The following is a 26,723-nucleotide window of genomic DNA, read 5'->3' as shown; positions in this document are numbered from 1 at the left end:
TTTTTTAATACTGTGATGGGGGTGCGGCAGAAGCAGATGATGTGGCGGCTCGTTGTCACATGTCCAGTGGAACCGTAGAAAATCAGTTTTAATTTGGTTTCTCTCTCAACGGTCTTATCAGCGGGGCCGCAGCTTTCAACTGGAGGCGTAAAATGTTGGACCCAAAAATAAAAAATAGACTGCAGCGAACGTTAACGTCTAACTCGTGTGAACACATCCCAGTACTAAAAGTATTATATTTATATATATTTATGTTTGTGTGTCGCTTTTTTTTTTTATAACACTAAACAACCAAAGCAGAACTCTTGTTTAATCTAACAAAAAGAAACTGAAAGTCTATTTTCTCTTCTTTTCTTTTTTAAATTATTTGTTTTTTTACCTCTACATGTAATGATGTTGAATATGTTTAATGTTTACTGTTTGTTCTTCAATGCACAAATACTGTTCCTTTTCTTTTTTTTTAGCTTTTTTTTTTTTTTTTGGTTTTCAGATATTTTCAAAATGTCAAAAACACAAACACCAAAGTGCCATAATAATAATAAACTAATAATAATAATAATAATAAAAAAGTGAAACTGGGTGAACACAACTAGAAGCACAAGCGAGTGAGTTTCATTACAATTTGTCGCGCGTGTTTAAGCGTTTCAGTAGCATTTAAATGTACACAAGGAGCAGATCCGCTGTGACCTGAGACGATAACATCCATCATTAACGCAGCCTACACTCTACATCCCATCACTAATAAATGCATTCGCACCATAAACTGCCTCTCGGAGCACGTTCAAGTTTTCTAAGTCTAAAGTCTCATATCATTATTTTTATCATTATATTGATTTAATACTGTCATTCTGGCAAAAAACACGTGTGTGATGTATGATACGTTGATGGCGGTTTGTCATATCAGCGATAAAATAGAAAATGGATTTACAGATGTGAAGAATCGCGGAGACGCCGAGAAGTATGTCAACACACGTTCCTTCCATAATCACTCAACTTCAAACGGCCTGTAAAGGACAAGACTAATTAATGCGTAAACGTGACTCTTTTTGAATAAATGATGCGCCTGTGCTGTGGCAGCCAATAACATGAAAAACCGTATAAAGTGTCACGTGTAAAAATATATAATATGATCATGTTGATATCTCGATAATGTAATATGTCAGAAACTGTTTTGCTAAAAGGTGAAATAAGTTTGTAACTTTAGACTTTAAAAACATGACTTGTTGAGTAGGGCGTCTGTGTTTTTCAGCTAATGACAACTGTGTGTGTAAATCTCAGTCAACAGCTCATCGTTCGTTTCCTCAAGAGCAATAAAAGCGTCTCTCTTCTCTCTCTCACTGAGCGACGATCTCCAGCTCTTTTCGTCCTTTGTTTTTAACATCCTGTCTGTCAGTGAGGGCGCGTCTCCTCAGGCTTTGAGCTCACATCTGTTTGGCCGCTAAACTGACGGGTACTGTGATGATTCATTGAAAGATTATGTCACACAATGACAGATGTAATGTGTTTGAGTCCTCTCTTTGTCTGCATGACTCCACCATAAACGACTTTTTTCATAATTAAAGCCACAGAAACGAAATGACCTGACTCTGATTTGGCCAAACAACAACAACTACAAAAAAAAAAACTTGTGTAGCATTTCAGTAAAGTTAACGATTTGTGGAAAATTGGGGATTTTCCTCTCTGTTATTGGCTGCTGCACGTATAATGTAAGTTTGACTTTTACTTAAGTGAACGCTGTGTTTACTCCTTACAGTGTGCAGCTCAAACAAACACACTGTAGGAGTCATGTACTGAATGAAACCACTGCAAGGAAACACTAAAAATACTGCACCTCACACAGTGGGACAACCTTGAGCTGTTTTTTTTTTAAGTTTAGTTATTTTATCTCAACAAACAGAAAAACTACCTCAAAATTGACTGTAAATTGGTTTTTTAGCTATCTTGTAAATAAATGACTTTAAGCAGCTTATAAAGATTCACTTTTTTGATGAAGAAAAATGAAATCAACCACGAGTATCGATGTCGTCTTTAAAAGATAAAATATATTCTGTGTGTTCTGTGTGTGTCTCGAGGGGAGATGAAGGGTTTGGTTATAGGACGTGTGAAGCTGTGTAGAGGAGCTTATGTACATCACCAGCCATGGGTCTTGGAGGTTTGACGTTCCAGGTAGAGCTGATCTAGGATCAGAGTTTTAGGCAGCACCAACTGATAATAGCAGCAGTCCTGTTACCCCTGACCTCTGACACAGGGAGGAGGGAGTCACCAACTGTGGTTTAGCCAGCAGGTGGGAAAAGATCTGACCCCAACTCTGCTTAGTTAAAAAAGAAGATATGCTGCCCCTTTTTATTTCTTTCTTTCTTTCTTGAAGTGATCTCTCATCTGGTTCAGGTGGTTGAGATGAGAAATCAGTTCAGGAAATTAATAAAGCGAGGACACAAATGGACTTTAACCCAGTTATTGCCCTGGTAACAGTGGTCAGGGGTAACATGTCCCACCTCCAACCAGCAAGGGTTTGGGTGGTGGTGTGCTACTCTGGTGTTTGCTGCCCCCTAGGGCTGAGAGCAAGGCAGTGCAGGTGTGGCTCAGGAGGAGGAGGAGAGGGGGGGAAGGAAGAGGAGGAGGGAAGAGGGGAGGAGGTAGAGAGAGGAGGAGGAAGAGGAGGAGGAGGGGGAGGTGCGTTAAGGGTGGCGCTACTCGTCACAGCCCAGAAGCTCAATTCGCAGGGTGATGCGCTCGTGCCACTCCCACGGCAGGATGCGGACGTATCGGCTGTAGAACGGCGGCTCAAAGATGTTCTTTTTGTGGACGTTGTTGTCGCTGTTGCCTGGAAAGATCTGAACAGAGGAGGACAGTCGGTTAAATAACATCATCATCATCATCATCATCATCATCATCATCATCATCATAGCTGATGTTACTGACATCACATACTCTACTTGACAAAAGATTTTTTTCTATTGCTCAGTTTCCCTGACAAAATACTAATGGAAGATGTACTAGTGGAAGATGAAGACCCTGAAAACACTTTTTTTTTAGGATGTTCAAAATTTAACTTTGATTGTTGCTTATTTAAATTGTGAATATTTAGACATATTTAAAACTGAAACAAAGTTTTCAGGGGCTGCACAGCTGTTTTCTGTTAACAACTTGTTCATATTTCCTTTGAGAGTTTGTCTGGTGTGTGATTAACTTTTGTAAAAGACAAAGCACATTTAATAACAAAATGGCTCAGAATTAATAAAAAAAACCCACACACATTTTTTTGGCAGTGCATATGAAAAATGATTATGAAATGATTTCCTCTGGATGTCAGATGATGGATGATGTGCATTAGTTTATGAATATACTTCACACACATTGAAATGTACATTACACAGCCATTAAAAAGGCTTTATATTTGCAGGAGAAATAATGTACAGGATGGAGGAACCTTCACAATCATTATCCCAGAAAAGACTAAAGTCAGAAACTAAAGTTAAAAGGATACTTCGTTCTGTCAGTGCTCCACATCCTTGATTTAATGACTTAATTTGGTTTTACACTTGAGCAAATCTGGCAAGTTAAGATACTGAGAGGAGCCATTCTGAATGAATGCACACTGTGAGCTAATCAAGCCCAGTGTCAACGTAATTGGTTCCAGGTGTGTAGACGTCAGAGACAAACTTAACCGTCTCTTCATTTGCATTAAGGCCAGACAAAGTAGCAACCGTCCACTGAAGCTGTTCATCAAGACGTTATTTACTCTACACCAATAATTACTCTTATTATAATACACATCTATTATGTTATGTATTTTTGCTCACTATTGCCTTCATGCATAGTTCTGAAACATGTGCTGGACTAACCTTGTCTGTCCTTGTGGTCTCATCCTTCACTATGGTCCAGTACAGCCCGTCATCGCTGTGAGCCACTTTGAAGGCTGTGACAAACTGGATGGAGCCGAAGTCTTTGGCCCCCTGTGTGATGATTCCTGTGACCTTCTTGGGAGACTGCAGGTCCACCTGAGCAGATGAAAAAAAAAAAAAAAACTTTATTTTTGGAAATGTTTGAATTGCTCTTTTTATTGCTGTACAACTTTTAATTGATTTTTATTATTTTACTGTTTTACTTCAAAGCATTTTATTGTATTGTTTTGTTATTTTATTTACATGATCTATTACTTCCCTGCATCTGTCTTTATCTCTGTGCTCTTCATTGCTTACTTTTGTCTGCCTTGTTTGGTTTTATTTCTTCTGTAAAGCACTTTGTAACTTTGTTAAGAAAAGTGCTATATAAATAAAGTTTATTATACTTTAAAAACTCAGCTGTGGAGAAACTGGAAAAACAATGTTGCTTTCATGTCCTCATCTCCTACCTGCAGCCACTCAGATCTGTTGTTGGTAGCGGCGGTCCAGGCGTTGGTCTTGCCCTGTTTGTCCAGCCGGGCGTAGTGAGGGTGCCAGGTGAAGGCCTCGATGCCCCAGGTGCGGAAGGTGCTGGAGGCCGTGATCTGGCGGTTAGACACCAACCGGGACTTCATGCCCATCGGCTCTGAACAACCTGAAGTGTTTGAATATACTGTGAAGGTGAGACCAGGCGGAGAACGAGAGGAAGAGACAGAAGAAAGAGGAATGGAAAGAAAGAGAGAGAGAGAAAGTATGATAGACAGGGGATGGGCAGGAAGCAGCGCATGCCAGCGAGTGATGTGAAGCAGCAAAAAAACGAACATCCGGAGCGATGAATGATGGGGGAGGATGAGAGAAGTGGATACATGCCGGAATCTGAAGTGCAGATTTGAGATGAGCTGAGCCGACGTGACTGCCATCAACTCTTTCGTTTCTACCAGCTGGGTTCAAAATCGATCAAACATCTACCAAAGTTTGCCGTTTATCCTCTGCGTCATTTCCCACATGCAGTACGAGCAGAGGGCGAGCCAGGCTGTAACAGACTTGGTTACTGAGGGTGGATGAGTGCAGCAGCTGAGCAGCATGCAGGTCAGAAGAACAGTGGGGAAAAAATGCACGAAGACACTTAAACTTAACTGTGGCTGTCCGGCAGCACTTACAGTAGCTATTCATGCAACATCAACATTCATCCTTATTATCATAACATAATTTCACACTAAAGTTCCTTCACTAAATTAAATTGAGGTAGTCAGAGCAAATTAAAGCAGAACAGAGGTTTCTTATCTTGACAATTCAATCTGCTTTCGTCTTCATTAAATTATAACAAAGTAACGTATCCCTGTTTAACAAAATGCTGCCTAATGCTAAATTGCTATCATGCTACATCAAAATACGTCAATGATCTGGATTTTGGACTGACTAATTTCTTATTGCGCATTTTCCTCTGATGTATGTTTTCTATTAAGCAGGGGGGAAAAAAGTTTCTCTGTGACTGACAAAGATCTAAAACTCAGGCAAGTTGTGATTTGAAGCTTAAATGACTCCAAAAAAACAAAACAAGCGACAAATATAGCGGGTTTTTGCACTCATGCAGGAACTGGGAAGCGTGACTGATGGTAGAAGAGACACACTGACATGATAAATGAGAGTCACACAATCCCACAGTGTAATGAGGGCAGTGAGATCCAAAAGGAGCCACAGTGGATTGCGTTAAAAGCGGCAGTAAGATGACGAACAGCCAGAAGACTTGAAAGAACCAAGTATTACGTTAGCCTGCTGGAGTAACTATCGTATGAATATAAACACAGTAAAAATCTGATCTGATGGTGTGTCTGCCAATATTACCATAGTTAATTTTGACCATATGGTTTTCTGTAGTTTGATCATCTTGGAATCAAACAGTGTGCATCTGCATTCAAAGTTACTGGTGTGATGCAATCTTCTGGGTAACATCCTTTGAAATGTGATCAAATGTGGAGCTGAAAATAATTAGTTAGGAACCATATGAGCTACACGCTGGATAAATAAAGCCTGTTGGATGACATTTACTTCCCTGTCTGGTAACAGTTTGTCCCACCTGGAGTTCAGATGATCTCAAAATGTGAAACACTTGTTCCAGTCCCAGTTAACTGAAAACCAAAACTGTGTGAATATACATGCAGCTGGAGTGTGTTGCGTGTGTTCTCTGTGTGAGTTTACCGTTGAGCTCACAGCCGACCAGCTCCATGCGCAGAGTGCAGGCCTTGCGACACACCACAGGGATGATGCGGATGTGCTGAGCAATGATTGGAGGGTCAAACAGGTTGGTCTTGGTACCGTCGTTATCGACATTTCCTGCAAATACCTGAGAGAGAAAAAAAAGGAGGAAAGAGATTTTGAAAATTGAGTCAAATATATTGTTTGTTTTTTAGAACCGTGAGTATAATTAATATTTAATGGTGGTTTTAATGCAGACAACATTAAGACACCTCTTGAGGAATTAAATCTATTTACATTCCTTTTTCTAACAAAATTTATTAATACAAACATGAACTCTCCTTGTATAATAAGCACCGAAGCATTGTTTCTTTAAAGTTTAAAAATAAAAACATTACCTGTCTCTTAGTTTTACAAGAGGTGCAGTTACAGTAAAATGTAACCAAATACTTGATTTGTTTGAAGTGTAGAAAGGTTACTGTGCCCTCTAGTGGTTCATTTCTACCTTTTGGAAACCGTGAGTGTTTTGTGTGTATGGTTTTATTTTCAGGGACACACACTTGACTTAAGACCAGCTAACTGGGAAATCTCCTTATTCGACTGGTGGACAAAAACTGAGAGCCCAATTGGTAAAACGCTGATTTTTCAGAGGTTAATGTTTCTAGGAAATGAATGTAAGTCTATGCAGACACCACAAAAGTGACCTAAGTAAATCTGTCTGTGTGTGTATTAAGGTTGATGTGTCTGAAGTGCCACATCTTTGAATAAGGCAGGCTTGTGGGCTCTGGTGCTCTGTTTTATGCTGTATTGTGTTGTTCTCACATGGTCCTTCCTCTCTCCTTCAGTTCTGTACATGGTGTATATCTTGCCGTCCAGGCTGGATGCCACCTTAAAGGCCTTGATGAATTCAGCGGTCCCCATGCGACTGGCACCCTGTGTCACGATACCTGTGAAGCGCATCTTCCTCTGCAGGTTGATCTGGAATAGTGTGAAAAATATGAAACATGAGTTCATTCATTGAAGTTTCTTTTCAAAGAGAACTTCAACTGAAATGTCAAGTGTTGTAAAATCAATATGAAGATGGTAAATAGTTTAAAAACTGTGTGAAACTAATCAGTAAAGATGACAAATTCATCCATAATGCAACTTGTACACTTTGGAAATTAATATAATATATCCGCATTGCACAACAAGTATTTGATAATTGTGTGACTGGCTGCATGAACATTTCTGGGTCCAGGATCTACAACCTGAAATACCTGCAGGCAGCTAAACATCTCCATATGCCTACTTAATGTATCAGTCTCCATCTCTGTTAACGTATCAGTGGTCTCACCTGGATCCATGGGTTCCTGTCATGTGCAGCGGCGCTCCAGGCATTGACCAGTCCCTTGTGGTTGAGGCGTGCGAGCTCAGGGCCCCAGCGCTGCAGGCCAAGCAGGCTGTAGCGGACCGAGGAGGCTGAGATCTGGGACTCAGCGATGCCCCCTCCCTCCATGCCAAGCAAGGAAATACAGCCTGTGATTTCAAGGTTAAGACATCAGCATTATTTTTCGACTCAACCTGAAATTCAGCTACTCTTAAGTGTAATTCCGATAACTATTACACTATGTCTGTAGAGAAGATATACAGTTACACAATGATAGTATAATACTGACGCTAACAAGAAAGAAGTGTGTGAGTGTATGGTCACACACATAAAAATGTAATCAAAGTCTAATACAAATTAAATTGAAGCACCCATGCACAACCTTCACTGACCTGTGTAAACCATTAAATCATTACGAATGCAGAGCTTTGAATCAGCTTAATAGAAGTAAATATTGATTCTTCATTTGAGCACAGTGTCTATATGCTGCCTATTGATCATCTTGAAACCAAACAAACAGTTTGGCTGCCTTCCCAGCACCCGTTAACTTTAATGTGTCCCTTCAGTGGTACTTCCTTCCATTGATTCATTTTGCTCTCTGAGGGAATGTAACAGTGTAGAGATGCGGGAAACACAAACACACACACTGAAAATGAAAGTACCAAAGTATATTTCCTTTAAAAAGGAAATGAATCTGGCCCTCATGAGAGCATGTTTGTAATGTGGAGTGCTTTTACGGTCACACTTACGCAGTTGGCAGTGTTTGCCCACATAAGGGGAAGGACAGTGGCATTTAAAGTCTCCCTCCAGGTCCCTGCAGGTGCCTCCGTTCTCACATGGCTGGCCAGCGCAGTCGTTCACATCTACAGAGAGAAAAAAAACACACATCGTTACTCACTACCAACAGCTTGCTTTGTTGACTGTCAGCTAGTCTGAAAGCCGACGACGGGTAGAAGGTGTGAGTGGATTACACATCATGCTTGTTGAGAGTCAAGTTTTGATTTTTCTTCAACTGTTTCACACCAAGGTTAGTTGAAGCCATGCTAACAGGACTGGAGCTGTAGAAGAGAGAAGGTAAACGAGAGGAGCCTGTGTTTTATCGTTAGTTTGACTTCCTCGAAGCAGCAGTGGTGATTTTTTATAAAGTGGACAGTGTGTGAATAATAACTACTGTCAGTGTGGCCTTGATTAAAATATGTGGAGTTAAACAATCAGCTGCGCCAGACCATCTGGTGGTCAGGATGTTGAGTATATATCCTGGGAAAGTCCCAGAAGTATTCATAAAAATATCAAACACACAACCTTAAAGCCTGTAGAAAATTCTCAAACTTCATTATGTAAAAGAGGAGCCAAGCATCTTAAGAGTCATTTCAGTGCATTGTATATTTAATTTCCCTGTAATTCTTTGGATCTCCTCTTGATGGCGCCTTCACACAGTATCTGTGTGGCTCAAAGTGTCCAGCACATGAGTCGGGGAAAGGAAAACTGATCAGCAGAATGAAACAGGAATAAACTCAAGCTCCTTTTCATCTGTCACCCATGAGAACTGCCGGTGTGACTAAACCAGTTTTTAACATGCACTCTATGTTGACCACATACACAGAGAACAATTTTAGCTGCACAAAAAAAAGGGAATTTCAGTCAAATTTGTAGTCTTTAATCCCAGACGGGTGTTGTTATGGAAAAATATGCACGCAAAAAATCCCAGACATACACCGATATAACATTTCTACCCAACAAACACACGCACACACATTAGTATCTCCCTCTTTACACGTTCGGTCCATAAATAGCTCCATGTCCAAACACTCATTTTCACAGTCACCGGAGGAATAGAGTCACTTTGAAATGTACATCCATAAACTCTAGATAACGAGAACCACAGTCATGTCACTTCTGGCTCTGTGAAGTCACACAGAAGCAGCATATTTAAACATCAAACTCTACACTAACATCTATGCTGATGTATTCACACTATCAGGTTTTAAGAAATTCGAGTTATTTCCATGCTAGATGCATTCAATTTAAAGTTTCAAGTATTTGTCAATAGCACTACTGAAATAGAGGCAGAGGAATGGTGACCAAATATAAGCAAAGCAGGTAACAGTTAGCATCCTCAACCAGAGAGGGTCAAAGTTTTAAAGGCTTCTCTTCTACACAGAATGTCTTAGGGTTTAATTTAAAATCGTGCAGCTGTTAGACTTAAGATGGATGAAAAGTTATAATTTATTCATTACAAGGGAGACAAAAATAAGGAGTCCAGTATGCCGTATTTGAATCTAGTTAGTTCAGATTTTAAAAGTCTGTTCAGATCTCTCCCATATCAGGAAATAGACCCCCTACAGCTCAGAGACCTATATCAGCTATTGATGACAGCCTGACTGAAACTCTGGTCAGGTCCTCATATGCGTCAGCTGGTGACCCTCTCCACAGTAAGAGGATTGGGCACCAGGAGGACCACATAGTCTGGTCAACTCCCTCTAATCCCTAGTCAGTGGTGGGAGGAGCCTGAGGAGCACACAACATCCCTGAGACAGGTAACACTGTCTGGCTCATAGGTTTATTTATCACTGGGCTGTGCTTGCCTGAAATATCTACACTCATGGTGCTCTGAGTAACTGTAACTGTGACGGCCATATGGAGATGCTTCAGGGTGACGACCTTGTAACTCTAAAATGTCAACCAGAAAAACAATACTGTCATCTTATCAGCTGTTACATATTTAGCAGCTCCCGCTATCAGCACACTGTTTTCACATACATATAGATTACAGGGGACGGTGCGTGTGCATGGCCTGTACACAACAAACCCTTGAGCTTCTAACGGAAACGGCACGCTACCACAATATTTAGAGCGTCAATATCGGTCTCAGCATGAAACGAAAACCAATACAAATCTCATGTGACTTGTTTGTAACCCGACCCCGATTGAGGCAAAGCCAAGGTCGGCTGGCTGTACATGTGGTAGTCAACAAAGCTATCTACGTCCAGGCTGTGAGCCGCAGCCAGCAGGATTTGGGCCTAAATAAAGGTGCAAGTCTGCATCTGACCGACCTAACCTGCATTTGTGTTGTTGCAGAGAGTTGACTGTGTCACGTTATATTCTTCATACCTCACAGTGTGAAGCCTCAGCCTGCGAAGCACTCACTCTGAGATTTGGAAGTAAACCATCTGTGATTTTCATGGTTAGACAATAATACCTCCCATCAAACCAGAGAAGGACTGTGTAAAGTGAGAACTAACAAAAGTTAAGGTAAGTACTTTCATTCCCACAATGGTATTATCCAAACATATAATACAGTATTATATAACTTCTTAAAATCTACACTAGTCATTCCCACCTTTTAAAGACAGAATTTACGATGTAGCCGTTTTACAGAAGCAAAGTTAGTCTTGTTTTTTTCCCACAAATGACAACATAAAATAAGACAAGTATATCTTTTTAATTACCATTCCCATCGTTGCCATGGTACAGTAACCAAGGGGGTTCACTACAGGCATTATGGTCACCAGATCAAACCACAATGGCATTATTAAGTAAAAAGGGATAAAAGGTTTCCAGATGTGTAATTTGCTGTGGACTGGACTGGCTGCAGTACGCCAGGGAGCACAAGAGGGACCCAGAATAGCTCTGATTCAGATCTCTGCCAGGGTGTCACTCTCTGCTGGAGAGATGCAGAGCTCTAAGATGAAACTTCTGATGTCATAAAATATATTTACAGAGCATTTTATTTAAAGCAGTGTTCCTAAGCGCTTACCCTACATGGGTCGAGGCATGGTGACATCAGATCCAGTGCAATGGTAAATGATAGTGGTTTCTTAAAGTTCAGTTTACCTTAACTCAGAATGTATATTTTATTTTATTTTTTTAAGTATACACTGGCTTTTTTTCCCCCCTTTGCAACAAAAACACAGAGGGATCTTTAACTATCATCTTCGTTGCAGAAATGAAGAGTGATGACTTTATGCCACTGTGGCCGAAAAAGTCCTGCGACTTCTAGATGATGGATTTCCCCTTGTTGAACGTCTAGAGTTCAACACCACATTATGGTCACATTTTTACAACAAATGTGGTTGTTGTAGCTTCGGGAGGATCTCAAGCAAGGCACTCAACCCTCAATTGCTTAGTGGTCAGAGGAGTACTTGCAGATGTGCAAACAATACTTAAGGTACTGACTCCACACGCCTGCGGTCAGTCGTGATTAGTCTGTTGTTGTTTTTGTGTTGTTGTTTACCTGTGAAGGTGCTGCCTCTCCAGTCAAAACACTTAACAGCTGCTGCTCTTAAGTGAGATAATGTTGTGATTCCAGGTAAGCAGCTTTGAAGATTAACTAGATCAATCAAGCTTGTTTAATAGAGACAATAGTAAACCAGGAAATGCAGATCCTCGCCAGCACAGACACACAGAAGCACATATACATTACATATATATAGAAATATATATGCACACATAGACTGGGAAGGGGGGGGTGGAGCCCAGTCTGCCCACACTACCACATCCTGGGAGGAGCTGAAAACACAAACAACTGAAACAGGAACACACTCATACACACACACACACACACCCCTTGGCAACTTCCATAAAGCAAATAACTGCCTTAATCTGTTATGAAAATCGGGGATTTAGAGGCTGTCAGCAAGAAAGAGAAAGACAAAAAAGACTCCTCCTTTCTTCACTGTTTCCATCCATCTGCTGCGGCCTGAAGTGAAGTGAACAGCTATTGACATTTCCCTCTCTCTTTCTCTGCATATCCATACTGGAGCCTAACACACACACACACAAACACAAACACACACACATTCCTTCTCTGCAACCCATAAAAGGCTTTTAGGCCAATTTGGCAGGACAGTCAGAAGTGCTGCAGTCAGACCTGAGTAGTGAGTGTGACATTGTCGGGAGGGCAGACTTAATTCACCGTTCCGCCTCCGCGTTTACTTTTTCGCCCGGCAACAGTAGCAGCGCTGACGTTGCGAGCGCTCAGCGCAGACCGCCACTTTCTGTTGGCTACACTGGCACGAGGGATGAATCGTGTGTGTATGTGTATGCTAAACAGCCTGTATATGAGATCACAAGCCGTGTGTGGTTGTTCATGTGGGATGTGCAGCACACGTGTGATTAAGCTTTTTGCAGTAGAGATTTTTTTTTTTAGCCTTTTATGAGGAAATGTATTCAGGCTTGAGAGAATACATTTACATTTTGTATTTATAGATTTAAAAAAAACAAAAAAAACTCTGTTATCTTTTGTTTTTAACTTCTCCTTTCTTTTCTTTAACTGACAGAGGGCCCTGAAGGAGGGGATGGGGCCATTTTCAAATCCAAATCTTTACGGTTGCGTTTTTCTATAGGCGGTTGTTTATGTGAGGACAACACATTACTTCTACATCTGGCTCCGGTTCCCCAACATTTGCATGTCAAGGTCTGCATTTCTGATAAAGAACAGCTCATCCTCCAAACACAGCCTCCCATATATCCCCACAGCTGACGAGTGAGGGGAGCATTTCGGCCCCAAAAATGTCCGTCTCAGTATGCATTTTTCGGGTGTAAAGTGAGTGTGAGGATGCTAGTTAAATGTTTAACTACAGTCTGGGTTCACCGCAAGCCTGTTTTCACAGCCTGTCTCCGTATCTGTTTCACACAAGCCATAGGAGCTGGCTGCCATGAGCCTCCGTCCTCGCCCACACACAAACACCAATTAGAGTACATTTTAAACTGTCACAACAGAATCATCAATAGTTGTGAAGGAAGAGGGACCTCCGTGACCCAGAAGTGCTCAGAGGGGTTCTCATAAACCAATACAGTCAAATAAATTCCCCTTATCGTTATCCTCGAGGCATTACCTAATTAGTGTAAATGAATGCTCCGCAGAGGGCTATTTTCCTGGTGGCACCTGCCAAAGGACTTGTGAATGTATGGATGAGCTGTGATTTGCGGTTCTCAGCGGTTAAGCAAAACACAAACAGATAACTTGGCTGTTATTGGGCTTTTTAAAGTCAGATGAGAGTGTTTGAAGCATGAATACAGGCTAGGGAATTGTAGAATAATACAAACGGTAGCTTGGAAACAACTCAACTGGCTCGGAAAGCGTTGGGAAAGTTTAAGGTTTGAGGTATGAGGGAGTTAAATGACAAATCTTTTAATATGAAGGGGCGTCTTCCTGTCAGGGGAACTGAACTGATAAAAAGGAAGCAGCATATCTGAAATTATCTTGCTACTGCCTTTGCTGCTGGCCTTGACTCAAAAAGGAGAAGATAGTGCTGATCTAAGCGGCTCCCTGTTGGTAAAATAATGTGTGTTTGTTGAATTCCTCGGCCTCTGCATGCAGCCAAGAGAATAGAGAGCACCTGGATTCAAGAAGGAAAAATAGAGACTACAGCGCATAACACACACGCACACACACACACACACACCATTCTCCATCCCATCAAGTCCCATTTCTACTGTTACCTTTTTCAGAGTTTAAATCTGCCCCTTGGACACCTAGAATAAAAAGGCATACATGATCAAACACAAAAAAACACTTAGGCTTTTTGTAAAAGTCCCGCTTGATCCCTTGCTAAATTAGCTCTTTGTGCGCACTTGGCCACTGTTGTTCTGCTGCCTTCTCATGCAAACAGTAGCCATCTGTCTCTGTGCGCGGGGTTAGAGGCATTTGGAGGAGCGCAGCACATGTTCCCACCATTGCTTCCCCTCTCTCAGACTGACCCTGATTGAACCAACCTGGTCTGGAGTGACGTGTGAATGAGACTCACAGAAGGACGACAGCTGTCTGGTGGCTGGGCACTCTCAGATCAGCTGTCTCTGTGTTAGTGTGTCAGGTTAGGCGGATAAACAAGGACCTCACAGGACTCACCGGTTAATTGTGTAGGAAATGTATGAGTACAGTTAGTGGATCAAGTTTACTGGCACGTCAGCAACAATCCAACTTTTAATTTGGTGTGTTGCTGCAGCTTTTTTTCTTTCCATAGTCAACTGCTCCATTTAATTTTCACACTATGGTGGCACTTCAAGACTTCAGTCACAATTTAAATACACTGAACTTTCGTCATCTACCTGTAAAAAAAATAAATGTACATACACATACGGTATATTTGATGATACAAAGACTGAGAAGGGATTATAGACTCACTGTTCTGGCAGTAGACTCCCTCAAAACCCGGCTGGCACTTGCAGACGAAGTCGCTGAAGACGTCACCTCGGCGGGATTGGCCGGTCAACTCGCAGGTGGCATCGTTCTTGCACGGGTTGGGGTTGCAGGGTCCTTTAAAATATACAATTAATGGGTTTTCCCATTCTTTCTTTTTACAAGTGGGGTTAAGGTTGATCTTTATGCATTTTAGAGAATTAAATAAATCGTTTAGGTTTGTGCACATTTCACCAAATTACTTAAATGAAATTACTTCTGAGCTGCCACAACTTAATACTGAGCACCAACGAGTAATTTATGTGTCCACGGTGTCAATAAGCAAACAACAAAACTTATATTTGAGTCAGTCTGGTTTTGAGCTCAAGCATTGGCTTACCAGTCTCAGTCTCGTTGCAGGTGTCTCCAGAGAAGCCGTCAGGGCAGAGACAGATGAACCGACTTCCTGCCCCGATCATGCAGGTGCCGCCATTACTGCACACATTCACCTCACAGTAATCACCTGCAGAGAGAGGAGTGTCAAGGTGATTCCTACAGTATGATTGACCCCATATTTTTTTGTTATTGGAGTGAGCAAGGACACAAAGACAACTCGGCAAAATATTTGTCAATCCCTATAGAAATCTAATTACATAAACTTGATCTGCTTTAATCTGATTGACCTCTGACCTCCACACAATCTCAATCACCTGTCATAGGCAAATTTCACTATCCTCACCCACCAAACTACATACACTTATGTACTTATTTACATCAAGTATACACATTTCTCCCTACCCTTACTCCAATATTATCCCACTGAGAATAAGTGGTAAGATACTGGTTAGGTTTTAATCGTGTGTAATGGTTACGGGTGTGAGTAAAGTGAAAACAGAGACGCAGGAAGAGAGAACATGAGATCAAGTAAAGCTACCCCTGTGGCAGTTTCTAGCTCTTACATGAGTGACCAAAAAAAAAAACCACATGTAAGAAAGTGTTGGCACAGCTCTCAATCAACGTGAGGTTCACAAGAGCTTCAAGATTGTCTCAGAGAAAAATAAAACAAAAAACATAAAAAGCCGTTGTGCTTCTCATCTGACCCAGCTGTGGTTTTTGTGCTCCTAATTTCAGATTCATATATGCCTGGCAGAGTTCAACATTTCCTGCCAACGATATCCTCCGGTATACAGGAACAAACATCTGATCTTTCAAGGCTACATCGGGACAGGAAGAGGACTATGAGATACTGCACCAGTTGGAACTTTTAAATTATGACTGGAGGAACTTTTGTCTGTGTCCGTGTTTACATTTGGGCCATTTTTTTTGTCCCCCGTGCCAGTTTTTAAGCGATAATCAGATGTTTTTTCTCCATTATTAAAATTTTCCACTGCATTCCCTCGTTGTTGTGCTGCTGAATAACAGAAGCCCCCACCCCCTCCCCACCCGTCCCGCTGCAGGCTGGACGTGACGGTCTGAACAGCTGAGTAAGCCATCGCGACGCTGTAAACACAACACAAACACTGGATGCTTCCACCGGCATCGCCGACTGCTGCTGCTGCTGCTGCTGCTGCTGCTGCTGCCTGACCTGAACCTGACAATCTGGCAGCTCTCCGGCCATGAGGGAGAAACTGTCAGCTGGAAGAGGAAACAGAGAGTCGACAGGCGTGCAGTGGTTTTAAAAAAAAGCATGAAGACTGTATGAGTTACGACTCATTGTCAAAGAGTTTTAGTCCAAAAAAAGAGATTTAAAACATTGCTTACAAAATCGTAAATGGCAAAATTGAGTTCAAATGAGTACAAATTTAATGACTTTTATAGACCTTTTTAATTCCTCTTTAAAAGGACAAAATAATACCACTGCTGCTTTTTGTACTCATACTGTATATAAGATATTATGAGCAGGATTTTACTGCTGTACTGGGTTGAAATGGAGCTTTTTAATTTTTTTTTTAATTTACTCCTACAATTTCAGACATTTTTAGACCTTGAATATCAAAAACTAAATGTAAGTAATTTTAAGACTTTTTAAGGATCCGCAAGGACACTGGTAAGGTAAAGGTAAAGGTAAAGGTAAAGGTAAGGGTAAACTTTATTGATCCCCCTAGGGAGAAATTCTAAATTGACACTACAGTATTCTTGTAATAAGTGATAAAAAATAAAATAATACATAATAAACAACTTCTAAAATAATCTGCCATGTTACTGGGATTAGAGAGTATGGACAGTCTCGGTCTTATTAGTGGGAGTAGGTACTGGGAGCTGTGGTGTGGTACAGTCTGATGGTATGAAAGAGTTCCCCTAAAGTGCTTAATTTTAGCATTTAGTTTAGAAGATATTGGAACAAATGCAACAGTAATTACCGGGACATGGCATTCTTTTTGGATATGAACTTTTCAATTACACCCTGTTATGAGACTTGCAAAGAGGAAGTAAATAATTTGGATGTTTCTAACGCCCATGTAGACAGCGAAGGGGTTGGTTTTTTTTGGTTTAACCCTTATCATTTGGAAAATTGTTGAGGAAATTGAGGTTGGACCCCAAGTGTGAAATTGGTGGTTTAAGCACCACTGTGTCTGCCATTCATGCTAAAAAAAGGATCTCGGAGCCTTTTTTTTTTTCTCCTCAGCATTTCTGTAGAGTACCTCTTCCCACCTCAAACAAAGCGGACAAGTGAGAGTAGATAAATATTTTTAGAAACAGACAGTAAAGAAAAGTGGCATTTTTGTTCTGCTGAAGGTATAATTCTCAAAAGGCCACGAGACCACGGCTGAAAATTTCCCAACTTCCTCAGCATTGGTGCGCCCTCTCTCATCTTTCTAACCCCACACCAGACATCTTTTCTTGCTTTTTTAAAAACACTCAGGATGAGAGCGCGCTGAGTAGGTATCCCAGTACAAACACTCACAAACAGTGCAGTACTGTGGAAAGGAGAGAGAGAGAGAGAGAGAGAGAGAGAGAGAGAGAGAGAGAGAGAGAGAGAGAGAGAGAGAGAGAGAGAGAGAGAGAGAGAGAGAGAGAGAGAGAGAGAGAGAGAGAGAGAGAGAGAGAGAGAGAGAGAGAGAGAGAGAGAGAGAGAGAGAGAGAGAGAGAGAGAGAGAGAGACTGATGAGTGACTCATTTTACAAATTTTACAAACATCCTGTGGTTGTTTATCCTCTGAACTTCCCATGGTCCTCCAGTGTTATCAGTTCTGTATCCAGTGTCGTGGACCTCTCCTGGGACCGTAACGGGCTCGCCTGGCACCACCACAGTTTGTTGCCTGTTTATCTTTGGGGAGGGAACTCGACCTCCCTTCCAACACTGGCACACAGAGCTCCCATTTGCTTTAATGCTTTTAGTGATGAGACACAACACATCTTATGAACATATGTAATAACTCATTGGACTCACGATGAAGTGGCAACGAAAAGAGAACGTTTATGACGCAAATAAAAAAAGTAGAAACGAGAGAGAGGAAGAGACAGTTTCCGTAAATGCTGCTTGTGGTCGGACTGAGGGGGGGACTTAGTCGGGAGTCTGCATGGATTTATTGAGGAAATGAAATGAGTGATGTATTAGTCAAGACGGTCGGTCATGAGACAGTGGTCAACCTCAGACACGTTTGTATAAAAATCGACTGGAATGAAACGGTTGTGTCTGTCGATTCAGAGGAAACCAGAACCAGGAGATTTGTTCTTCCCCATCATCAACATGAACCGCTGCCAGATAAGCAAGTATTTACTGAGGGAATTGTGTGGCCGTAGTTTCGGTTTCGTTTACGAGAAATCGCTACAAGAAAATAGCAGAATATTTGATTCAAAAAGAAAAAAATCCTGAGGTGTTTCTGAGAAGAACCGCAATGAAAAACAAACCTTACCTCACCTTATTCAATGTGCCTGGACTTGTAAACATAGGCTCAAATCCAAAAAACTAATCTATCTGGCAACGTTTTAAAAGTCAATAAATTCTGCCAACCGTTTAAAATGCATTTGATATATTTGTCAAAAAATGTGAACCGGCGTTAAAAGCACCGTACATGGTGCCCCACTTTATTCAAACCACAGTGACAGATTAGGAAGGTATGTGGAGTTATGTTTGGCAGGACGAGCCATTTCCACGGGGCATTGTGTTTTTCTCACTCCTTATGAGTCATGGTCTGTGCCTTTCCCATGCAGCCTCAGCCTCGAGAGCGAGGTCCAAATACCAGACCGAATAACATCTCGTCACATGATGACTCAGTCTATAATGGACCCGCCAAAGCCTCAGATATGAGGGCAGAGTTGCAGTCAGTTTGGTGGTTCATATCATGTCTTATCATATCAGAACTTGTCAAATACCATAAAAGATGTTGGTTCTTAATGGTATATATTAATATTTAGATATTTTTTGTATCTCAGTATCTCTTGGTATGGTTTGATGATCTCTATCCGTCTCCACCAATAAAAAAGATGAAATACAGAGTAGGGCTGTCACTTTTTATCTTGCAAATTTGAACTTTTGTTTGGGGTGAGAAGTTCATATTCGAGCTGTAGCGACTTGTTTGAAATGTAGGCTGCAGTCAGAGCATCAGATCAAGTGTTTGAAAGTGGTTTTCCTCTTGCACCCTGATGACCTCTCAGTAAACTAAGCTAGCTGTTTAAAATGGAGGAAACTAGCGAGCAGAGCCGTCCTGATGAGACGAGACGAGACTTTGCTTTCTTCTACTGGTATTTGTGTGACTCTCATTCAGGAAGTGATTATCCAAGTTCAACTAGTTGAGTAGGGCAGAGTATCTCTGTTATAGGACGAGATGCTTTGCTGAACGTTTTGGAGAGTGTACAGACTCACTATGAGACTGTGGTGGCACAAATTAGACTACGGTGGGCTGCCACACTATATAATTAATGGTAAACACTGCTCACTTATTTCTTAAATAAACCCTCTTTTGTATTAATCCAACTCTGTTTACCTTTGATTTTGCTCCCCCCCCCGATAACATCTCTGTCACTCCCCTCATCCTCTATTATTTTTATATTTGCGGACGTAACAGTAAAACATCTGAGAAGCCGCGTGTGGAAGTATTTTTGGGTTCCACGCCGTAGACGACGGAATCACGAACAAAGATGATGCTGTTTGTCGACTTTGTGAAAGGCAGCAGTGTTACTCTTCAACCACAAAACATCTGCACGCTCACCTGCTATCTGAAGGAAGACGCACCACAGACGAGCAAAGCACACATTAATAATAAAAGTTCACATAGAGCACAAACCTGTGGAGACTCCAGGTGAAATAAAGTAATTTAAGGGCTCTGCATCATGTATGAGGGTGAAGACGGAGGTCATGAGAGGTCAAAGAGGACTGTTTCAGGGCAGCTGTATTAGAGAACCAGCAGCTGCTCACAGAGATAAATAAACACTTTGGATAGATATCATCTCGACACGAGTGAGTGGACGAGCTTTAATCGGTTTCATGCAAAACAAAAAAATTATTTCTGGTGGCTGCCATGTCACAGAGTCGGGATGGCTAAACAGAGCGGGCTACTCGCTGCGTTAGAAAAATACACACGATGCGCAGTCATGGGTGAAAAAATCTCTCTTTGTTCTGAATTAAACGAGGAGAATTACACACTAAGACGGTTTAAGAGGGATTAAAGGTTATTAGGGAAGTATGGAGAGTGGCAAGACTGTTTGAAATGAGCTGAGAAAGTTACAAAGTCCACACCAGCTGGTTGTCTGGAGGCTGATAAATGGACAGGAGACGATATGTGTGTATATATATATATGTGTGTGTGTGTGTGTGTGTGTGTGGTTACGTCAGGACTTATATCTGACGTGTCACGAGGCTTGAAAACAGTAAACGCTCTCTGCCCTCTGCTCTGTCACGCATACACTGGCATGCTGGAGTGTATACGCGGGCGAGCGTGGGAACTCTGTGTACTCAGAGAGCCGAGAAGAGAAGCCTGCGTCTCTCACACACACACACACACACACACACACACACACTCCCAGTCCTTGTTAAAACTGGACGTGCTGAAGCATAATAATAAGGTTTGAGATCCACTTTCTGTTGACCTGCCGTGGCCACATTGCATCACTGAGTCCTGAAAGCATATGGAGACCTGGATATGTGGGACAGGAAGTGGATTTATCAAGACCGATGGCCCGCAGACTTTACACTGTGATGATGTAGATTGCTTTTCTCAGCTTGAGGAAAGTTTTACACATAAAAAAACCTCAGAGGATAAAAAAAATCATAATAGAAAGAGAATAAGGCTACGTTCACACCGCAGTTAAAAGTGACCTGAATCCGATTTGTTGGCTCAAATGTGACCCATATCTGATTTGTTTCTGACAATGTGAATAGCACAAGTTGCATTGAATCTGACACTTCCAAATCCGATTCAGGCCACTTTCAAATGTGGAAAGATTATAAATAAAGGCTGCATGAAAATTGTTTCAATGGGGACCCACAACTCTCCCCTTTACAGACAGGCCCACTTTATTATAATCTTAAGCCATTTAAATGTGCTTTTTTTCACCTACAATAAAAATGTATTTGAATGTTTCTGCATGCTGAGGTAACAAAAAGTCTTGGCATTGCATAAATTGGGTATGACTGGAAAGCTGAGAATCTTGTAGATTCAACGAGCCACTGTACTCGTGTGATGATGTTAGTCTCCACATTTCATTGTAGTGAGATCATTAAAAAAACTTGACCTCACTGTATAAACTTTACAACCACAAACCTGCTGCATTCAGAGGATGTTTGGCTTTCCTCTATATATTGACAGTAAGCAATTTCCAGAAGTGCTCACCATCCAATTTTATTGGAAAATGAAAGATAACAAATGACAGCATGATTTTTTTTAATGGTGTTCCTAAAGGTATTTGTGTCTAAATATGGCATTGTGGAGGGATTTTTGAGTCTTTATTGAGTCTCTAAACATTCAAAATTTGAATAGGTGTCATACTAAAATTTGATTGATTTGAAGATTCATAACTAACTAACAAAAAAAACAAAAACTTAACACACAGTGCTCAGCTGCATCTCAAATTAATCTTCAGGTTCCCCCGTTTTCAGATGATGTACACCACTTTTATGTTACTCACACTATCAACCTTCTATCTCCCTCTAAAAATCCACTACACCCCTTAAAAGAAAAGATAAACATGTGTGTATGGAGGTTAAATAACCTGAGCCTTTCCAACGCTAACATGAGCAGAGGGACTCCAGCTGCAGGTGAGCTTTCTGTTATCTGTGGGTGTTACTCCAGAGCAGCGAAGCCATCTGCTGCTGCTCTAAAAAAACAAAAAAAAATGAAAAAGCAGAAAAAACAAAAAGAGGGCCAGCTGCTAAAAATACACACGAGCGTCACGCATCATCAACAAGACAACAACCTTTTCTCTGAGCGTACTGTAACTGAAATAAAAGCCTCGAATTAGTGCCAAAACAACAACGACAGCAGCCTACAGTACAGAACCTGTACTGTGTATAAATATTATGTCAATAAGTTATCAATACTGCCAATAAGTGATCAATACTTCTGATAATACATTTTCTTCTTCTGCTTGGATACCACTGACTCTCTCCTCTGGCTCGGCTGTTGAAGCTCACATGACAGCGTGTAAAATATTCAGCGTGGCAGATTGGAAAGTGGGACGACAGATGCTAATAAAAGCGAGCCACCAAAATTAGAAGATCCACTCCATATTGTGATGAAACATTGATTAAAAGGAAGCTGTTCAAAATTCAGAAGTAGGAAGAGGAAGGAGGGGGGAGGAGGAGGGGGAGAGATTCTCTCGTATCCTGAAGGGAGTCGATGGGAGAAGTTATAATAAAGTCATCATCAGCACTCGAGAGAGAGAGAGAGAGAGAGAGAGAGAGGAAGGCAGCCTGGAGGCGAGACCCGATAGAGAAACACACACACACAAAATTAGTGACACCAGAACTCAGCTGAGGATTACTTACATTATTGATTAATCCGACAGCTATTTTCTTGATTAATTGATTAATCGCTTCTCTAAACATTGGATAATAGTGGAAAAAATGCCAACAATTCAAATGTCCAAAACCTAAAACATATTCTGTTTATTGTCACACACAACCAGGGGCAGATTTAGGAGTTGAAGAGATCAAGGACTAAGGGGAAAAAAAGCAACAAAATTTTACATTTATATTATATTTGATATTGATCATTACTTTTTTAAATTGCATTTCACTCATTCAGAGGATGTTTGGCTTTCCTCTGTTTTGAGCAATTTCCAGAACAGAAGTGATCACCATCCAATTTTCTTACATAAATCTCCAAATGTGAAAAATTTAAAAGATAACAAATGACATCATGCATTTTTTTTAATGGTGTTCCTGAAGTTATTCGTGTCTAAATGTGACATTTTGGAGGGATTTATGACCTTTTTTAAGTCTCTGAACTGTCAAAATTTGTCGGAAATGTCTTCAAAAGTTTCACTCTTAATAACACTCAGATTCAGTCAGCAGCTGGTTGAAGTCACTGTTCAGTCACTTCAACCAGATTTATTTTAAAATATACCTATTTGGGGCTTTTAAGAAAACATTCGAAGCTAAAAGCCACCCCTTAGCTCCGCCCCTGTACACTACAAGCAAACATGAATAAAAGCTGCACATAAATCACATTTTATTATAAGAAACGTGAATTTGTGGTCTTTATTTGCTTGAAAACGTATTATTTCTGACAACTGACTAAACTAATCTATTAATAGTCTGATCGTTTCAGCTCTAATCCACTCCTTGGTTTGGTTACAGTGGGGTCTAATCTTCCCATTATAGAAAGTATTTTAAAACACTCTCCCGTTTATAGGAAACTAAAGCCAACAGTTTGATCTCCAGCAGAGATTCAGTAATGAGGGAAACTGTGGGATACATTAGTCAGAAAAAATAAGCAGATGAAAAAATCTAATTCAACCATCAAACAGCCCCATTAATCCTTGGATAAAACATGAAAAAAACAAAAAAAAGTCACTGCATGATTTGACTCTTGCAGTGTAACTGTGGTCAAGGAAGATAATCCATCGCCTTGGCAACAAATTAAATTCCTGTTTTCCTTGTGTGATATTTGACATATTGTAAGATAAGATAACTGCGTGATATATTGGCAATTAAGCCCCTGAGACAAATCTGCACTAATTTCAAGTTAAAAAAAGCTCATAATTACCTGCCCTACCTCCACAAATTACACACACACACACACACACACACACACACAAGCGCTCGTGCCCTGCCATTGGCCCAGCGTCAGGCTATATTTAGCCCTGGTTCAGTCAGCTGCCCTAAGTGGTCTTGTTGTGAGAAAAGAGACTCTGCCTCAGCCCTGACACAGAACACCATTTTCCACTTCTCTCTCTCTCTTTCCCTCTCTTTCCTTCCTACTCAGCAGCTCACGGAGACCTGCTGAATCAAACCTTAATCAGGTAAAACACAAGAGAGAAAAAAGATTAAAGAAAAAAAGACTCCCCTCAGCTCTTATTCTGCACTGTAAACATTTTGCATGACACAGCAGCAACAAGTCCTGCTCCCCCTACCTCCCCCCCTATCCGTTCCCTGACAGCATGGAGAGGTCCCAGTGAGCGCTGTTGTGGGTGGAAGTTCATTGGCATGTCTGTGTTGGCGGCCGCATCCGGAAAAGTGACTCAACGTTGTGGTCGGTGCAGCCACACCTATTCTCCACAACTGGACCGTCCCCCCTGCGCCTCTGGGATGTGCCGCTTCTCTTTCTTTTCTTTTGTTTTTTTTTGCAATCTCAATTCAAATAAGGGAGTAAGTAAAATATTAATGTAAGTGATGCATCAGGAAAGGATTTAGCAGACTTTCACAGACACGCAGGTTTATGTAAGGACGTTACATCACCGGGACTGGAAAACACAGTCTAAATCTGAGTTGAGCAGATTAGTTTTTTGTGTGGTAGTCATCAATTTTGGGGCCAGTCATTGATAGCTGTAAAACAATTACATGGACCTGGTTAGCTTCCTGGTTCAAAGGTCCTGTTTTATACATCCCCTGTCGCCCCCCTAATAAAGCCACATGCAAAACAAAAGCATGAGCAAATACATTTAATAGGATTCAGTGAAATGGATGAGGGCGGCTTTTTTGAAAATAGACTTAATCCTGCATTCAGATGTAATTAAATCATATTCAGATCACGTTAACTGAATACGATGATGACGAATATATGATCTTGTGCTTTAGGTAACTATTTGGCATGCTTTCCTGCACGTTTTAAAACAAATCTATAAAAAAGGATCGAACATATATATGCCTGCCCTTTGCTACTGAGTATTGATCACTGAAGCCTGGGAGGGAAATGTCAAAGGTTGACTGTCAGGCTCACATAAATAAATAAGTCAAAAGTCAAAATGTTTCATCTGCTGCTGACATACATCTGTCTTTTACACACACACACACACACACAGCACCAAACCAAAGTTATGAATTCACCTCTTTGTTAATGTTCAAAGAGTGGAACGGGGAACATTTTTTTTTCACATTTGGAAAATACACCATCATACCAAGGAAAACACTTATGTGCCATGTGAAGCAGAAAATAAAAGGCAACGGGAATCAGGCCATTTTTTCCCACCTTTTGTCCATCGGCCTAAATGTGTTTGATGCATACACATGCAAACAATACCAAACGCCAGTGGCATAAGGTTTTACATGGGAGAAGTATAATAGCCAGCCTGTGTGCCCCATAAAAAGGGGGGGGGGGCATTGTGCACAAAAATTGCCGCTAGGTATTGAATCTGTAACCACACATGCTGGCCTACAAAAAAACCCCCTGAAAAACATGCAGATAATATCGCTGTTAAATGACTATTTTTCTGGATTTATGAGATGTGGAAGTGGCCTTAAACATGCAAACAATCTAATCTTGCAGCTTCAGAGCCAAAGCAGCGTCTCATATCTTACATTCCCACACGTCCTGTCCGCTTAACTCAAGGATCGCTTGAACTTGTGCACCTAAACTCCATGGAGCTCCACCGCCTCTCGATACCTTGGTGATGATGAATTGACGGTGCCACTTTTGCCAAAAGGGCTGAGATTAAATAACCACATACCGAACATACTTTCCGAATAAAACAAGACATTTCCAGAGAGGAAGAAAATAAGATTTCCACAGAGAGAGAGAGAGAGAGAGAGAGAGAGAGAGAGAGAAAGAGAGAGGACAACTTTTACCAACTTAACTTAAAAAGCACACGCTCGTCACGTCATCAGCTGTACGGGGACGTCAACGGCTGCGGTTTTAAATGTAAACAAACACAAAGAGGTAACTTACCGTTTTGTGCAAACACCAGACAAGCCGTCAAAAGTTGCAGGCAGAGAAAAAAGCGCGCCTCCTCCTTCATTGCTGCTGTTTTGTTTTTTTTGTCAGATTTGTTGTTTTTTTTTTTACTTGATACGGAGCTGTTTGTTATTTGTTAGTTAAACGTACGACGGGACGCCAGAGGACGTCAGCGGCACTCTGGACGTTGGAGCTTCTGAATGTGGCTCGAGCTTGTTGTGAGGCTTTAAACTCCTAGCAGCAGGAGCACGTGCGCGTCAGCTCTCAACCAATCACGACGTGGCATTTGATTGTAACCACGCCCCCCACGCCCTCTCTACCGTTAATGACAAAAAGAACACGCACTGTAAAAAAAATCCAAGAAAGGAGTAAATTACCATGGCAACTAAAGAGGCGTTGATGGTTAATGAGCTGCCTGTCTTGATTAATTTATCTTTAATGTAAAACTACAGTGGCTCTGAGGGTCAAAACACAACAATTTAAATTGAGTTCTTACTATTCCTTTTATTATTTTTATTTATTATTATAGTTGTACATAATTATATTCTATTTTAATAACTGTACATCACTTTGGTCGACTGAGGTCGTTTTTAAATGTGCTTTACAAATAAATCTTGACTTGACAACATTTAACAGAACACAAAGACAAATGGTCAGAAAATACACAACAATTAATTTGCAGTCATATTTGACCTATGACTACAGCTGGGTGATATGGATAAAATCAAATATTGCGATATTTTTGATCAAATACGTCAATATTGGTATTGGAACAATATAGCAGGGATCATTAAGTGTTTTCACAAAATATTTACATCATGAGAGTTTTGATAAATAATCATCAGTAATGTGGATATAATGATTAGCTACAACTGTCTCCTA

General features: G+C 41.0%; 1 protein-coding gene across 1 annotated transcript; it reads right to left on the bottom strand.

Annotated features, from left to right (window-relative positions):
* Window positions 1–377: 377 nt before the first annotated feature.
* LOC128359551 (lactadherin-like) lies at window positions 378–25,911 on the bottom strand. The gene is made up of 11 exons (XM_053320046.1): window positions 25,836–25,911; window positions 14,970–15,092; window positions 14,576–14,707; window positions 13,894–13,926; window positions 8,199–8,312; window positions 7,417–7,598; window positions 6,903–7,058; window positions 6,084–6,228; window positions 4,355–4,539; window positions 3,846–4,001; window positions 378–2,834 (listed from the first exon to the last, which is right to left on the bottom strand). Exons 1-11 carry the CDS (start codon window positions 25,903–25,905, stop codon window positions 2,691–2,693), a joined length of 1,440 nt encoding a protein of 479 aa, XP_053176021.1. The 5' UTR covers window positions 25,906–25,911; the 3' UTR covers window positions 378–2,690.
* Between the last annotated feature and the right edge of the window lie 812 nt (window positions 25,912–26,723).

This window comes from Scomber japonicus, chromosome 5 (genome assembly GCF_027409825.1).
Source record: "Scomber japonicus isolate fScoJap1 chromosome 5, fScoJap1.pri, whole genome shotgun sequence".
In the NCBI taxonomy this organism is placed as follows: Eukaryota; Metazoa; Chordata; class Actinopteri; order Scombriformes; family Scombridae; genus Scomber; species Scomber japonicus.
This window is presented reverse-complemented; position numbering and strand designations above follow the sequence as displayed.